This window comes from Dromiciops gliroides, chromosome 5 (genome assembly GCF_019393635.1).
Source record: "Dromiciops gliroides isolate mDroGli1 chromosome 5, mDroGli1.pri, whole genome shotgun sequence".
Classification (NCBI taxonomy): Eukaryota; Metazoa; Chordata; class Mammalia; order Microbiotheria; family Microbiotheriidae; genus Dromiciops; species Dromiciops gliroides.
The window spans coordinates 123,932,729-123,949,651 of record NC_057865.1 but is presented as its reverse complement, the minus strand read 5'-3'; the positions used below and the strand labels follow the sequence as shown (position 1 = coordinate 123,949,651).

General features: G+C 39.4%; 1 protein-coding gene across 1 annotated transcript; it reads left to right on the top strand.

Annotated features, from left to right (window-relative positions):
• The first annotated feature begins 253 nt into the window (after positions 1-253).
• Positions 254-16,515, top strand: LMOD2 (leiomodin 2). The gene is given in 6 exon segments (XM_043969306.1): positions 254-374; positions 5,388-5,943; positions 5,946-6,019; positions 14,152-15,209; positions 15,211-15,508; positions 16,062-16,515. Coding segments are annotated over 5 exon segments (1,656 nt in total). The 5' UTR covers positions 254-374; positions 5,388-5,744; the 3' UTR covers positions 16,089-16,515.
• Positions 16,516-16,923: the final 408 nt, after the last annotated feature.

Genomic DNA, 16,923 nt, shown 5'->3' with positions numbered 1-16,923 from the left:
CCTAATGGGAGGCTTAAACAAGTTAATAATTGTAACGGGGTGTTATACATGTCAATATGCAATATAAATATATTTAATATGAAAATAACGTTGTTTTCTGTGTCTTCCAATAGATTGCAAATTCTAGGAGAGCATGGACAATGTCATTTATTTTTTGAATCTCCTCTACCACTTTGCAGACTGCTTTCTCTACTCTTGAATGTTGTGTTTAATTATTTCATACTATCCTCATGACAACCTTGTCAGTTACATGGTGTAACTAATATAACTTTTTTAAAGATGAGAAAACTGAGACTTGAGAATTTAAGTAATTTTTTCAAAGTCACACAGCGAACATAAGATTTGGGACTTGAACCAACATCTTCTGACTCCAGGTCTGTTTTCAAAATAATAATCATTATTATAATAGTTAACATTCATGTAGTTATGTGCCAGATACTGTGCCAGGTGCTATTCTAAGCACTTTTCAACTATCTTATTTGATCCTCAAAACGACCCTGAGAAGTAGGTGCTATTATTAACCCCATTTACAGTTGAGGAAACTGAGGTAAACAGAAGTGAAATAACTTGCCCAGCATCACACAGCTAGTAAAGTATCTGAATTTGGATTTGAACTGAGGTCTTCCTGACTCTAGGCTCAGCACTTTATCCACTGTACCACTAGCTGCCCCACTGAAAAAGTTAAGATGCCTAGAGAATAAAAACATAAATAAACACCTTTAGTGAACATTTGGCTAATGGCATTTAACTTAAAGGAGCAGGAACTCTGAAATAAGGCAATTATTTAAAAATAGGAATTCTGATCTAAGACTTGTGGAAGGTGCTACACTATAGACAGATTCAAATGCAGAGAAAATCCAAAGTAGAGAAAAGGGAAGTATTTTCTTCTCACTACTTTCCATTTATTTCTTCTGCTTGTTATCATTCAGATAAGTCAGTAACCTTCTTGGTGGTTATCTTATTGTGCAGTAGGTAGATCAAATTGTCTTCTTATTTCTTAATGAAATTTTTCTATTGTCAATTTAGGAGTTATATTAATTCATTTGGATTTTGAGGAAACCTGGAGGTAGGAGAGAGAAAAGCCCCCAAAGTGTTCTGTATTCTCTATCAATAACCGAAGACACTTCTCTACCGAAGGGTAGACTGAGCCCTTGGGCACTGTTTTAAGAAATGTTTACCCTAAAAACCATATAGTAGGGGGCAGCTAGGTGGTGCAGTGGATAAAGCACCAGCCCTGGATTCAGGAGGACCTGAGTTCAAATTCGGCCTTGGACACTTGACACTTACTAGCTGTGTGACCCTGGGCAACTCACTTAACCCTCATTGCCCTGCCCAGAAAAAAAGAAAGAAAGAAAAAACCATACAGTAAATTGAATGTTCATCTAAAAGAAAACCTAAGTGATGGTGATTATTTGGCTTAATTATAAAAAGAATGCTCTCCCTCATATAGTAATGATATATCCATACTTCAATAATTCTTGATTTTGCTGTTATGAATACTCCATCAAATGATACAGATGAATAATCCTTGGCAGCTAACCTTTATAAGTCAAAGACTTTGTGCAAAAGTTCATCCTTGGTGAACAACCTTCTGGTGATGAGCTTGTTCAAACTGAAAAAATTTGGTAGGCATGGAGGGGCTACAACCGTGATCAGACCCACACTTTCCCCCTTTTCCTCCAGTAGAGTGTAAGTTTCTCAAGAATAGGAACTATTTTATTGTTGTCTTTGTAACCCCAGCATCTAGCACAGTGCTTTGCTCATACTAGGCTTTTATGAATTTCTTGTTGAATTGGGTTGATTTCAAAATCCTTCCAATTTGGTGGGACCTAACATTACCTTCAAGAACCCAGGAGCACTTGACTGCCATGATGAGGCACTGTAGTAAAACTTAAGAGAAAGAATAATAATGAGAGTTCACATTTATAGAGCTCATTATGGTTTACAAAGTAACATAGCTCTTGTAGCTATGTTAATTGCCACACAATTGAGAAGGTGTGTGTTTTAAGGTTTTCAAGAAGTGGCAATGGATTTTTCTCTGGGCTCTACCAGAAACCCTTGTGCAGTCTCCCTTCTGACTAATGGCAGGAATGATCACCATTAAATGGCTGAAATCAGGGTTATGATGTATGGCTATGTATAATAGTTGTGGTGGCATATTGGAGACTCTACTTCAATTATATTTTCATGGGGAAAGGAAAAAACGTTGAGAGAAAAAGCTACTAATAGGACCATCCTAGAACTCTGTAAATATCTTGTATGGCCCTCATTACTTTTCTAGATTTATATCTAGATTTATATCTTAAATAATGCAATGTTTTGGAAGTACATGGTCTTACCATTTACAAACATTCACTGAACCTTATCAGCATGCATGAGAAATGGGGAAAGGTAGGTAAAAGGCTGGTCACATTCTACCTTTTTGGTCATCGGCAAATCATGTCACCTCTCAGTGCTCTCAGGGAATTGTATATAGAATATAGGTGATCTTCAGTGGTGGAGGGATTTTCCTACCCCAATGAAAGCACAGGTCCAAATAACATCAATAACATTAAAAAAAACTAATTGACAAAAATACTCACATGCATGGTATTAGGTACATGGTACTAGGTGTTGTCAAATTGTGTAGAAAGAACATAAGTTCTTTTATTCTACAAGCACAACACAGTAAATCAGGCAAACCTAGAAACCCCACAAACCAGCCTGTTTTGGGGAGCAGGGAGAGGAGAATGAGAACTGATGAAGCCTCTAAATCGGGTTTTCTTACGTCCTTTTTGGGGTCATAGCGTAAAAGGATTGGCAGCCCTTCTAAAGCCAAGACTCCTCAGATTCAAATTTTTAGATACACAAAATAAAATATAAAGGATTGCAAAAAAACCCCAATTATATTAAATTTATGTAGCAATTAAAAAAAAAAAACAGGTTCATGGAACTCAGTTTAAGAACTCTTGCAAATGGTCATTTAAAAAAAAAAACACACAACTGAAATAAGCCACTCAGAGACCTCTAAATGTCTGATGTAATTAGGTCACTCAACCTCCATTAAAAATTGAAGGGCCCCACTATTGGGAAAGGCAAGGTAGTTTGAGACATCTTTTGGGAATTAAATAACTTCTCACTGACTTTGCTGAGTAAATAAGGTAACATAATATGTGGTACAAGAGGAATCAGACCTCCAGATTGAAAAATCCTAAACAAATAGTAAAAAAAGAGTACAGAGGAGACCCCAAATCATAAATGTAAATGTTATATCCCAAATCAATGCATTATACATTTAACTTTAATTCTCAAAATAAAAGCAGAGAATTTTCATGCTCTCTTAACTATAAATCTAGCTAATCTGCCAGTGAAAGAGAAATGTTCTGTGAAAGGTAAATTATACTAGTAATAATTTTAACCCTTCCATTTTCATTTATTAAAATTTAATTCTTAGAATTTTCTGTGAACTATCACCCTTACTTATACATCACTATTTTATCCATGTAACAAATCCTATGGAAAATCACTAAAAATTACAGGATACATGCCCACCTGAAAACTTTTGCTAGCTGCTATTTTGTATGAAGATGATGGACTGGCCTACAAACCTGGCTTCAGGTGTATCTTGTTATGCCTAAAAGACAACACTTTTCACAATTGTCATGAAAAGATAAGACAAACGTGAAACACTGAGTCATCAAGATGAAGCCAAGTTAAGGCACTTGTATGGTCATTCATTTTAAACCTAGTAGATTTCTAGTAGATATTTCAATTATTTATGACAACTTCAGTTGGGAACTCAAGGGTAACGCATTATACAGATTTATAAGCATGATTCTAAAACCAGAGCTCTCTTAGTTCAGGTTCATTGCTGGGACAAAATGAGACATTCCTGAGTCACTGAAGTTGAACAAAGGTTTATTTTGCTCTAACACAGCAAGGATATGTGACAAGAATCTATCTATCTATCATCTATCTATCTATCTATCTATCTATCTATCTATCTATCTATCTATCTATCTATCATCATTTATCTATCTGTCAAGAATAGGGAGGTACTTAGCTTGTCTCCATGAAGCCCCTCTCATCTCCATATGGAACAAGGCTGGTCAGTGAGTGAGCAGGGTGTAGCCACTCATGTGGTCTTAAGTACCCACCAAGTCTGAGGAGCCTGGAGTCCATATGGTTTGGGCTTTTTATTGGTTCTAGGCCAGGAAGTGCATTAGAGAAACTGGAACCAATCGATTTTGTGGAGGGAGAACCCTTCACCAGGGAAGTGATGAGGGAGGCTGGGGTGGATAGATAGAAGTTGTAGGGGTTTTGTGTGGGGAGAAAGCTGTTAGAGGAAGGGAAGCTGTGTCATGAAACTGCTATTCTACCACAACATATAAGAAAGAAGGAATTAGCGCTGCTTTAGTATGGATGGATTCAACTAGTTTCATGCACCTCTCTCATTGCTGTATTACATTTCAAGCTTTAGATGATTCCACCCAAATATCATGCTCCAACAGAGCAGCAGGCATGGAGTCAGGGAAATCTGTCCTGCCTCTGACACATATTATCAGAGAGGCCACCAGCAAATTACTTAACCTTGTAGGGCCCCCAGGCAATTTTCTCAGATTTTTTAAATAACAGATGAGTTACATTGATGGAGGGAGACTCTGCACTGGGGGTTCCCTACACAGGTCTGAACAAAAATATTAAATTTGTTTCTTTTTCATTTTCATGCCGGAGAAAAATCCTCATTACTTTGCATATTTATAAAATCGCTGATGTTAGAGGCAGGTATAGTGTCACACATACAGAGCTGGAATAAAGGAGACATAGGTTTGAGTATTACCCCTCCTTACACATACTAGTTACATAACCCTGGGCAAGTTGTTTAACCTCTCAATTCCTTTGCAATTCTCTGAATTTTTACATTGTAGAATAAATGCTGATCTGCACTGGTGAAGGGATTTTCCTCCCTGGGAATTGCCTACCAGGATGAAATCACTTATCTAGAACCAAGATTCCCTTCCCCCCCCTCCCTTTCCCCCCTCCCAATCACTTTAAAATGAGCACTGTAATTTTAGCAATAGTAATGCTTTGGAATTTTGTTGAGCAAACACTCCATTAGAAATCCCAATAGGGTACTATATTGCAAACTAAATAGTCCATTCCCCACCACCCCCATCAAAGTTGTCTGTGAAACATAGGGGACCTAAGACAACTATCCCCAGATTATTGTGAACAGAGGAAGGTCACTTTTAACCTTCTCCTCTTAGGACAATATTAAAATAGCCTTTTCGGTTGTGGTGACAGTGTTGGTTAGTTCTCAAAATAAATGTCTTCCCCCTGTTTGACAACAAAGTGAGAGGAACTCATTTCCCCTTCTCTAACATGTATTCTCTTATTCTGTTCGATAGATGGGTGAGCACAGTCTTTCTACTACTAGGGCGGAGCTAAATATGGCATTGGTCATTATGTCAATAATCCCCCTGGTGTCAAGACCTCCAACCACCACTGATGAGACATTCTTTGTGTTCAAATGTCTGGCTGACGTCTGAGGCTTAAAACAGCCTATGCTTTCACCCCTCTCTGCATTGTCATAACCCTGTATCACTACTCTTAAAAGGATATTTCAGCCACTCTGAGAACCAGTTGCTGACCAAAGAAGCGAGCCAGCCTGACTGCCAGTCTGCCTGCCCGTGTCCCTGCCTGCTTCTGGCTGCCCTGTATGCCTGATTCTTCAAACTTTCTGTTGATCTGACGAACCAGGGACCATGTCTACCTTTGGATACAGACGAGAACTGAGCAAATATGAATCCATCGATGAGGATGAACTCCTTGCTTCACTGTCAGCCGAGGAGCTTAAGGAGCTGGAAAGGGAGCTGGAAGATATTGAACCCAATCGGAATCTACCAGTGGGACTAAGGCAAAAGAGCCTCACAGAGAAAACCCCTACGGGGACTTTCAGCAGAGAGCACTGATGGCCTACTGGGAGAAAGAGACCAAAAAGCTTCAGGAGAAAGAGAGGGCTAAGGGGAGTGTGGATAAGGTAGGCTCCACAAGCATCCACTGGGCACCCTGGGCCCTCTTTCTTATTTTTTTTTCCAAACTCTTCAATTTATATCACTTCTTTCCTTGTGGCCTTATGTTTCTCAGGGACTAGAAAATCTTTTAGATTGAAAAAAGGATTTAGTCTGTGCAATTCCTGGAAGAATCAAGCCAGGGATTCTGTTCCTTATATAAAAGGAGTTTGTCTACATTTGAAAAGTAATATGCAACTAAGACATGTTAAGATTATCTTTTTATACTTTAGCCAGTGTGAATTATAAGCCCATAGTATGTTATTATTCATATCAAGAAATGCCTCTTTGTGAAACTGGTTAATTGAATAGTACCTTTCTATAGATGCAGAGATAATAGTAATAATGGTAGTCACATGACAATATATTTTTTTTTCTCAGACATTGCCTGAGAACCAGGAAATATGTTCATTATCAGTAAGGCAGAGAGGTCTGAGAACAGCCCTGTCCAGTACACTTGAACTTGAAGGTGGATAAACAGGCCTTTACAATGAAGACCAGAGGATATGTTCACAAGAGCAACAGGAGTGGCAATAACTGTAGGGAACATGCAGAAATGACTCTTGAATGTATAGACAAGCATGGGTGAGGCCGTGAGCTGTATAGGAAAGAGCACTGGTCTGTGAGTGAGGGGGATCTTGTTCTTTGTCCTGGACCTGTTTAACCAACTGGCAGTTCTTGGATAAGTCAGTTAACTAAGCTTATTTGAGTTTCAATGTCCTCACCTGTGGGATGAGGGGGCCAGGCTATGTAATCTCCAAGGTCCCTTCCAGCTCTCCCTCTCTGTTTTTTCTGTAAACTGAGTTCTGTCAGAGTGATAGAAAAACCAAATGACTTGGAGCCAACAGTCAGCCAGCCAGTGTACTAATAGAGTAACTGTTAGATAATATCCACATTAGGGTGAACTGAATAAATGAGAAGATATGTACCAGGCACATCTGTTGCAATGCATCAAGAGGCCATTGAGAATCCAACTACAGCAGTGCTGGCTTAGCCCAAAGCCATTCTGGTTACTGCAGGGGTGGGGTGAGGCTGGCAAGCTCTACTCCAAGACCACTCCCAGAACTTCAGTATGCAAATAAATAGCAAAAGAATGCAATTTCCTTTGGTAGAGACTGGAAAGAACAGGCACGTTTTAGAGTGATCCATTCATGATATATACATGGTTCCCATCAAGGTTTTGGTGGATCCCAGTGTTTTTTGGGGCATCTAGTGGGTGCAGTGGATAGAGCACTAGGCTCAGAGTCAGAAAGATCTGAATTCAAATCCAGCCTCAGAAATTACTAGCTCTTTGACCCTGGGCAAGACACTTAATCCCTATCTGCCTCAGTTCCTCATCTATAAAATGGGGCACACACTGGAAAAGGAAACAGCAAATCACTCCAGTATCTTTGCCAAGAAAATCCCATGGACAAAAGTCCATGGAATCTCATAAAGTCAGACACACTGAACAACAACAGTGGCTTTTTAGCTTAACTGGGCAACAGTGTGCTAATAGACTACCACAGTCATGCTTTGATCCTTGTCTGGACCTGTGAGCTCCACTTCAATTGCTTTTCTAACTCTAGCCATCTGACTCCTTGGCCCAAGAAGGCTAGAGAAGTAGGTGGATATATGAAAATTCATCTCTAAAGATAGGAAAAAAAAAACCCCTCAAAGGACTATTGGTAAGTCTGTCATCACCCATGAAGAATAGCCACAGTTCTGGAAGAGGAGATGGTGACCTTAGTTATCAGACTAGTATGTTCTTTGAAGCATTAGGAATTAACAGATCTGGAGAGGAAAGTCCTTTGGTAGCCATATCAGGAGTGACAAGCAACAATAGCTGGTCAGCCTCTAAGTATAGCACATCACACTTACTTAGGAACAGTCACAGAGTACATAGACTCTACTCTGATTTGAAACTGAATTAACTCTTTAGGATAAAGGTGGGCAACCTGTGGCACAAGTGGTCTGCCAGATAATTTGGAATTGGTACACACAGTCTGGGCACCAGGCAGAATTGTGAAAGAGGCCAAGTTCGGCTGTAGTACTCTCTTACTTTCTGGATCAGTGTCCCCTTTCCATTTCCCTGGTGTCTTCCCTCTCCCAGTCCTATCCTTTCCCAATCCTGTTCTAAACTGACTGTCAAGTAATCTGTGTAAAGGGCTTAGCTGATAACTGAAGTCAGTTTTGATTATAGCAATGACAATTTAGGGATTTTTAAAGGCAAAGACTTCAGTGCCCAGAGGAACAAAGCTACAATGATAGAACAAGCAGTTGAGTTGTGGAGAGGGAACCCACTTATAGGACTTAGAATTAGCCCCTTCCCCAGACCATCATTTGTATGAAATGCCTCCTTATGAATAATCCATAACCATTCTTTGACATACATAGCAATAAGAGAAAAAGAAATATTAAAGTAAATCACTCATCTATGACACTATGCCAAAGCATATCCAGTGTGATTCATAGAGGAGATGAGAGCTAAAAAGGATAGCAAATGGTAATAAAGGGATTTGAGAAGTGAAGACAGTACACGTACGGGATTTGGGAACAGATTAAAGAGTAGGAAGTAAAAAAGGATACCTCGGGGCAGCTAGGTGGCGCAGTGGATGGAGCACCGGCCCTGGAGTCAGGAGGACCTGAGTTCGGATCTGACCTCAGACACTTAACACTTACTAGCTGTGTGACCCTGGGCAAGTCACTTAACCCCAATTGCCTCACTAAAAAAAAAAAAAAAAAAGGATACCTCAGTATGGAAAAGCAGTTTGCCTATTACCTTCATGTTGGGACATGGAAAGTAATTTTTGAAAGTGATTGAAGATGTAACGAATATTCACTGTAGAAAAGGAGAGTAGTTTAATTTAGGAATGTCAAATATATTTATTAGAAGACTTTTGCAGACAGGAAAGAATAAGAGTAAGATTTGGTTTGTTCAAAGTCCTTCCACAGTTGATACATCTAATTCAATTCAACAATTTAATGACTATTTAGTACATATCTACTCTGTTCAGAGCACTGTGTTGGCACTAGGAAAAGTGGAAAGTGAAGATAGGACTTGGTCCTTTCCTTCATGTGACTTACAGTCTAAGATGGATGAGATGATCCCCACAGATAATCATAACAGATTTCAAGGTGAATACATTAGAGAAGTGCAAATACAAAAACAAAAATGTACAAACTCTTGGGTGGAAAAACAATGACTATTTGGGAGAGGGTTGTGCTATATTGCTCGCTGGTATATGGAATTAAGTATTGTCCTCATTTTCAGATGAGGAAACCTAGAATCAAAGACATAAAGTGACTTGCCAGCTAAGTGGTGCTGGGCCCAGGGCTCTTTCCATTACACCACACTACTTCTCTAAGGCTTCCAAGAAGAGGTGGGAATTAAGTGGGCTTTAAAAGCTGGGTAGGAATCCAGCAATCAAGGAGGGGCAGGGAGGACATTCCAGGCATAGAGAACAGCTTGAACGTGATATAGTTTAAATAGCTCAAGGCTATCAAACAGGGACAGTGACTTATTCTACCATTTTCTATGGTGCTCTCTACTGTTCCCAGCCTATTGTTGGCCCTGGATAAGTATCAAGTAATAACAATCTCTCCTAAATGATCTTCAATTCTGCCAAATGATGAGCTACAAAATGATAAAGTATAAAAGTCAACCGGGTTATTTTTTTCTTATGTAAATATCCAGGTTATAATTCATTTTCACCATTCGGGATCCCTTATCCTGTTATTTCTCTTTGAAATGGTTGTTTATGTAGGGTAGATCCTCCTTACCTCTAGTCTTCACTGCCCTAGACATTGCTGCTTAAAATGAACACAGACAGGTGGCATATTCTCTTTCCCTGTCCCTGCCCATTGCTAGTGATACTCTCATAGGTGGGGCATCTCTGCCTCCTATCAGCCATAACAAACAGGAGCCAAGGAAGGGAGGAAATCACTTGTTAGCATATGTATTGTATGTCTGGCCCAATTTCGAGGGAGTTTAAAATGTGTGTGTGTGTGTGTGTGTGTGTGTGTGTGTGTATTTTTAAAAATTATTATTTTTTTTTTTTGGCGGGGCAATGGGGGTTAAGTGACTTGCCCAGGGTCACACAGCTAATAAGTGTCAAGTGTCTGAGGCCGGATTTGAACTCAGGTACTCCTGAATCCAGGGCCGGTGCTTCATCCACTGTGCCACCTACCTGCCCTGTGTGTGTGATTTTAAAAGGACAACTGATAAGTATACACATATAACATTAAGGATATATTTTCCTAAGAAAATACTTATTCTAATCTTGACAGGTCTGACACCTACCCTTGGTCATTCCTACAAGGACTTAATGCCAGTGCTGTCAATAGATTAACCCATCTTATGGCATCTTGTAGCAGATTCAAGAGGGAACAACCAAAACAGAGCCTAGAAATGGGCACAGAATTCCAGATGTCCCTTACTAGTTCATCTGTTTCTTGGTTTCTACCACTCTTAAATCTGCTGCCTTCATAGGAGCCCCCACTTTCATCTGGAATTCTTATTTCTGGTTTGGCAACTATCACCCTATACAAAATCTACCCCACAACCTGGTGAAGGTCAGAGGGTGGGCAAGGTGATAGAACTATCGTGAAGACCACTGTGCACTAACTCCCCTACGTCCCAATTCCACCCTCACCATAGGAACCCTAATAGCAGTTGCACAAATCTAACAAATCATTGATCCCACCAGTATTAGAATCACAGAATCCTAGGTGTTAAGATCAGAAGGGACCTTTGAGATAATTTAGTCCAACTTCCTCTTTTAGAAATGAAGAAATTGAGATTCTGTGTCCCCTCCACCTGAATGAATGATGTCAGGAAGGATTTATTAAGTACTTACTATCCACACAGCACTGTGATAAGTACTTGGGGTAAAAATAGAAAAATAAGTCAGGCCATTCCCTCAAAGAGGACATATTCTAATGGAGAGACAACACGTATGGAAAGTTTCAGCTACAAGTCAGGTGGAAAGGTCCCATAATCTTTAGGGTGTAGCAGCAAAGCAGATGGGAATGCCTCTTCTTTTATGTCATTTCCACTGATAAAATCATATCAGTCTCGAATGTTGAATTATTTGACAATTAGAGCTGGCAGGTACCTTAGAGCTTACTTAGTTTATCCTTTCATTTTACAGGTGAGAAAAATGAGGCTCAGGGATATTAACTTGTAGAAGATTACATAAGTAATGACAGAGCCAGGATGAGAATCCCAATCCCAGTGTCCGACCTCCCTGGGCACGTGTGTGTGTGTGTGTGTGTGTGTGTATGTATGTATGCATGCATGCAAGTATGTACTTATGTGTACACATGAGTATATACATATATACAGTGGGTATATACACATATCTATATGTATGCGTGCACACATGAGCATGTGTGTGCAGATATTCATGCTCACACATATATACATATACATGTATTATGTCATTTCCATTAAGGAGATTTTAAAATGTTTTACTTATTCAATGCTCTTTTTCACTGACTTGTTCCCTATTTATTAATAAAATATTCCAATGAATATATGGTCTAATCAGTATGGACTAGCCACATCTGATCCTCCTTTCTCTTATTCATATTCTGCTATAAGTTAGCCAAAGGGCATCTCCCCAACATGCTAAGGGTGTCCTCTTGTCATGATATCTCAAGGATACCAATGGGACATGTGGACTGTCTATCAGTTATGCCTGGTTCTTGCCACATCACCACCCATGTTCTAATTCCATCATGTGGGTCTTTCCACCACCTGTACCTAATTCCTCATTTATAACATATCACAATATGCTCATACCCTCCAACCATCTTCTGTTGCTCTTTGGTGATCCTCATCTTCAATATTTTGAAGACCGGCATCTTATGACTCATATTTCAAGATCACTGGAAAAATATTGCCATTAAAAGCATAGGACCTTTGTTAGTCTAATTGTCACCATAATTAAATGGTTGTTAAAATAAAATTTCATTATTTTCCAAATGACCAAAATGAATCTTCAGTGATATCCTTAACCCTGTATCACAGCTGGTATTGTCTGCTGCAAAAGAAACCTCTTTCTCCAGCCTTTCTTGAATACTGTCAATCTTACAAGCTTTGTTCTTGCATCTACAGTGCTTATACAGATTTTTCTATTGTGTTTTTTGACTGGATTCCAGTCTTTCTTGGATAGATTTGTTGCCTGTGTCCCTAGCAATAATCTGGTGCCCTAGTAGAGGAGCCATCAAAATAGCTACCAAACTGCAATGTCCATTAGGGCTGGTAATATGCCTTATTCTTCTTTGTATCTTTCAAAGTACTAGTCCAGGGCCTTGCACACTGCGCTTGGTCAGTGACTATTTGTTAATGAATCTTTTCTCAGTGACTTCCTGTTTGTGCCTTATTCTGTATCTGTACCTTGAACCATATAATCAATGAATCTCTAGAATAACTCATGCCTTTCTATTCTAAGCTAGTGTCTAGCACGTAGAAGGTGCTTAATAAATATTTGTTGGGTTGGATCGAATTAAATATCAGTCAGACTTTTCCCTCATTGTTAAGGCCTAATGTTTTTCTTAAAAGATAAAAGGTGAACAGAAACTTGCACCCACAGGCAGAGGGATGGTCATAATGCACCATATGCTTTGGGGCCAAAGTTCTGCCATTCTGATTGTGGTCGAAGCCCTGCTGGGGAAGAACAGCACCTGCTGCTTAGATGAGGGCAGAGAAGGGAACTCCTTTGTGATTGTGAATTCAGTAAACATGAAATCTGCAGTGTCATCCCAGAAAAGAATCTGACCCAGGCAGTTTAAAGGATCCAGAACTAGAAGGTCTCTAAAGATTTCCTGAGTGATAAAGCACAGAAAAAAATTTTAGGGACAATGGAAATTTTGACAGGTTTAAAACTTATATCTTTGCATTTCCCCATAAAGAATTTAGGGGTTTTGAGCACACACACACACAAAGTCGATGCGAATTGAAAATATCATGGATAGAGTGCTGTAGACCTGAGTTTAAGTCCTCTCTCTGACATATACCGGCTATGTGACTAGGAATAAATCTTTTGGAAGGGAATGTAACAAACATGTATTAAGCACCTACTATGTGTCAGACACTGTGTTAACAGCTTAGGTGCTGTTATTATCTTCATTTTTTACAGTTGAGAAAACTGAGGCAGGCAGAGTTTAAGTGACTTGTCCAAGGTCAACCATAGCTACTAAGTGTCTGAGGCTGGATTTGAACTCAAATTTTTCTGACTCCAGGTTCAGCACTCTATCCAATGTGCAACTGAGCTGCCTCTACACTTAATCTCTCAATATCCCAGGCAAATTTCTAAAATCACCTGTAGGATGTCCCATGTCTTAGAAAATGTAGTATGGTGAAAAAGGGACTGGAATGAATCTCAAGAACTAGATCTTATTCAACACTCTTGGGCAAGTTACTACAAGCCTCAGTTTTCACATGTCCTGTGTGAAAGTTCTTGGAAAGCCCTAAAATGTAACGCAAATGAAGCATATTTTTGAAGGATAAATCCTTTATATTGACCTTCAGATAGATTGCCCTAGTGATCAAAATCATAACGAGTCTGTTTTCCAGACAAAAAAAATCATTCTCTATTGTAGTGAAGAAAAAGCAACGTAATATCTCTGCTACATTTCAGGTCTCCTTTAAACTGATATGGGAAAGTTCACATTTTGAACTGAAAAGCCTCTCTAAAATTTTATTTTTGGCTCTTAATACCCATGGAGTCCTTGAGTAGCATCCTTTAGATGATCAATATCAGTTGGTTTGTTTGTTTGTGGTTTTTTGCCTGCCAGTTTGTTTTTGAAGGGGGTTGGGTTATCAGTTCTTGTTAAATCTGATAAATTATAAATGAGTCAGGAAACAAGAGCCCAAGAAATGGTCCCTTGGTATAACCAAGAGAAAAACCGGTATCATTGGATGTAGTACTAGTACTGAAATCATGACTGTAATTCCTATTTAGATCATTACAGTTATGTTATTTTAGACCTTTAGTGACTGTCTTGTCATGTTATCGCTGATCGACTGAATTCTGAGCATTTTTGAGCTGCGGTTAATATGGAAAACAAAATTGATAGTTACCATTTAATTCTGACATCTGCTTTCCTTATTTAGAGTACAGAAGAAGACAAGGAGGACAGTGAGGAAGAACTTATCTTTACAGAAAGCAACAGTGAGGTCTCTGAAGAGGTTTATACTGAAGAGGAGGAGGAGGAAGAAGAAGAAGAAGAGGAAGAAGAAGAAAGTGATGAAGATGAAGCAGAAAGGAAGCCTGAAGTGCCAGAGAGATGTCAGGGAACTCTGAATTGTGAAAAGGGCCGTTCTGATAGCCCTAAGCCAAAGACTTTCAAGAGTCAAATAGAAAACATAAGTCTAACTAACGGCCACAGTAGCAGAAACACAGAGTCACCTACTGCCATGCACCCTTGTGGCAATCCTACTGTTATTGAGGATGCTTTGGAAAGAGTGAAGAACAATGACCCCGACACCACTGAGGTCAACCTGAACAACATTGAAAACATCACAACACCAAATCTGACCCGCTTTGCCGAAGCCCTCAAGGACAACACGGTGGTGAAAACATTCAGCCTGGCCAATACGCGGGCTGATGACACCGCTGCCATTGCAATTGCAGAGATGCTTAAGGTCAACCAGCACATAACCAGTGTCAACATCGAGTCGAATTTCATCACGGGCAAAGGGATTCTGGCCATCATGCGGGCCCTTCAACATAACACGGTTCTAACAGAACTGCGGTTTCACAACCAAAGGCATATCATGGGCAGCCAGGTAGAAATGGAGATTGTCAAGCTGCTGAAAGAGAACACAACACTGGTGAGGCTGGGCTATCACTTTGAGCTTGCTGGACCAAGAATGAGCATGACAAGTATTTTGACAAGAAATATGGACAAACAGAGGCAGAAAAGGATGCAGGAGCAAAAGCAACAAGAGGGGTATGATGGGGGATCCAACTTCAGAACCAAAGTCTGGCAGAGGGGAACTCCTGGTTCTTCACCTTATGCATCCCCTAGACATTCTCCTTGGTCATCTCCAAAACTGCCTAAGAAAGTCCAATCTGTAAGAAGTCGACCCCCATCTCCCGCAGCCCCATCTCCTCCTCCTCCTCCACCACCACCACCACCTCCTCTTCCTCACATGCCGCCACTACCTCCTCCCCCCACCACCTCCCCCACCTCCTCTCCCAGAGAAAAAGTTAATAACCCGAAACATTGCAGAAGTCATCAAACAACAGGAGAATGCCCAAAGGGCACTGCAAAATGGACAGAAAAAGAAAAAAGGGAAAAAGATCAAAAAACAGCCCAACAACATATTGAAGGAGATAAAAAATTCATTAAGGTCAGTTCAGGAAAAGAAAACAGAAGAAAGTTCACGACCTTCCACCCCACAGAGATCAGCTCATGACAACCTCATGGATGAAATTCGGGGAAGCAGCATAAGACAGTTAAGGCGGGTAAGTAACCTGAGAGCTAGCATTTGGGCACAGAATTAGCAAATGAGTTGGCCTCAGTTGCATGATGCTACAAAAGTCACTTCCCAAAATACTTCTTAATATTCTAAATATTTTAGTATGCAAGAGCAAACATACCAACAGGATATACTAGGAACATAGGACACCACTGAGCACAATTCTAGTTGGGAAATATGCCTGTTGCTCGCTCACTCACTCAGAGCTCCAGTAATATGCCCAAAGTCCCTTTTTTAAGAAAATCCATTATTTTAAAATGCTTAATTCCTAAATAGATAAATCAGATTGACAGTGAGCCTTTTGAAATGATTCTCCCTTTCACAAAAATAACCCCTTAAAAACGAATACATTTAAAATTATATAATTTTATATCCACAAAACCGGAAATAGCCCACGGTTTTTCAATAGCATCATTATTCTAGAAAGGGAGGAATGTTTGTATATTGATCAGAGAATTCACATATATCTCTAGAATAGATAATAACTTTTTATTAGTAGTATGCTATTTCAATGAGAACAACAATCCCCTGTTTTGTAGGTGGAAGTACCGGAGGCTCTTCGATAGAATAAAAACTAGAGAAGAATCCAAGCATCACTTCATAAAGAGGAGGCCGGATCATTCAGTGGTATTCAATAAACTGAATTGTGCAGTATTTCCCAAATACACTTGTCAATTTGAAACATCCTTTCCTGCTCTAAATATCAGCACCAAAATATCATCCCAAATAGAGTTTTAAGAAATAGGTATCGTTCTTTTGTAAATATGGAAATAAATAAATGTCTTTTTTATTTAATGATATTTTTATTGGCAAGTAGCAGTTTATTTAAAGGTTATCTTAACTGTTAACCTGTACATCTCTGGGTATGTTAATCATCCTGAATTGCACTGGATTCTCAGTCTGTGTTGGGGTTTTAGGGCTCTTGCCCCTAATAAAATTAGTTTGAAGTTTGGGTTTTTTTCTTCTTTTTAAAGCCAAGATGGTCTTGGTTTTCTATGACTTATACTCAGATTTTCCAAATGATTGTAACATTGTTGAACATTAAAAATATTTCATTTTTACCCAAACAAGGCTTGGATCCTGGCATACCATTAACACCTTTCTCTTTCCCTGTATTGTCTCAAACCCAGCAACATTTTCAGTTCTTTTCGCCAATGTTTCTTTTACATGAGGGTTGAAGCTTAGATGTCTGACAATGAAGCTAATATTAGGAAAGGCCCTGGGGTTTCTGGTACCTCTCTCTACTTGATAGTTTTATTTCTTGCCTCTAAAAATCTAAAAATTTGCCCCAGTATCTTGGTGGAATCATTTGGAACTGGAAGAGATAGTAGAGATCATTGCCACTGACCCCCTCTTTTTACTTATGAGAAAATGGAATGCCAGAAGGTAAAAAATGAATTG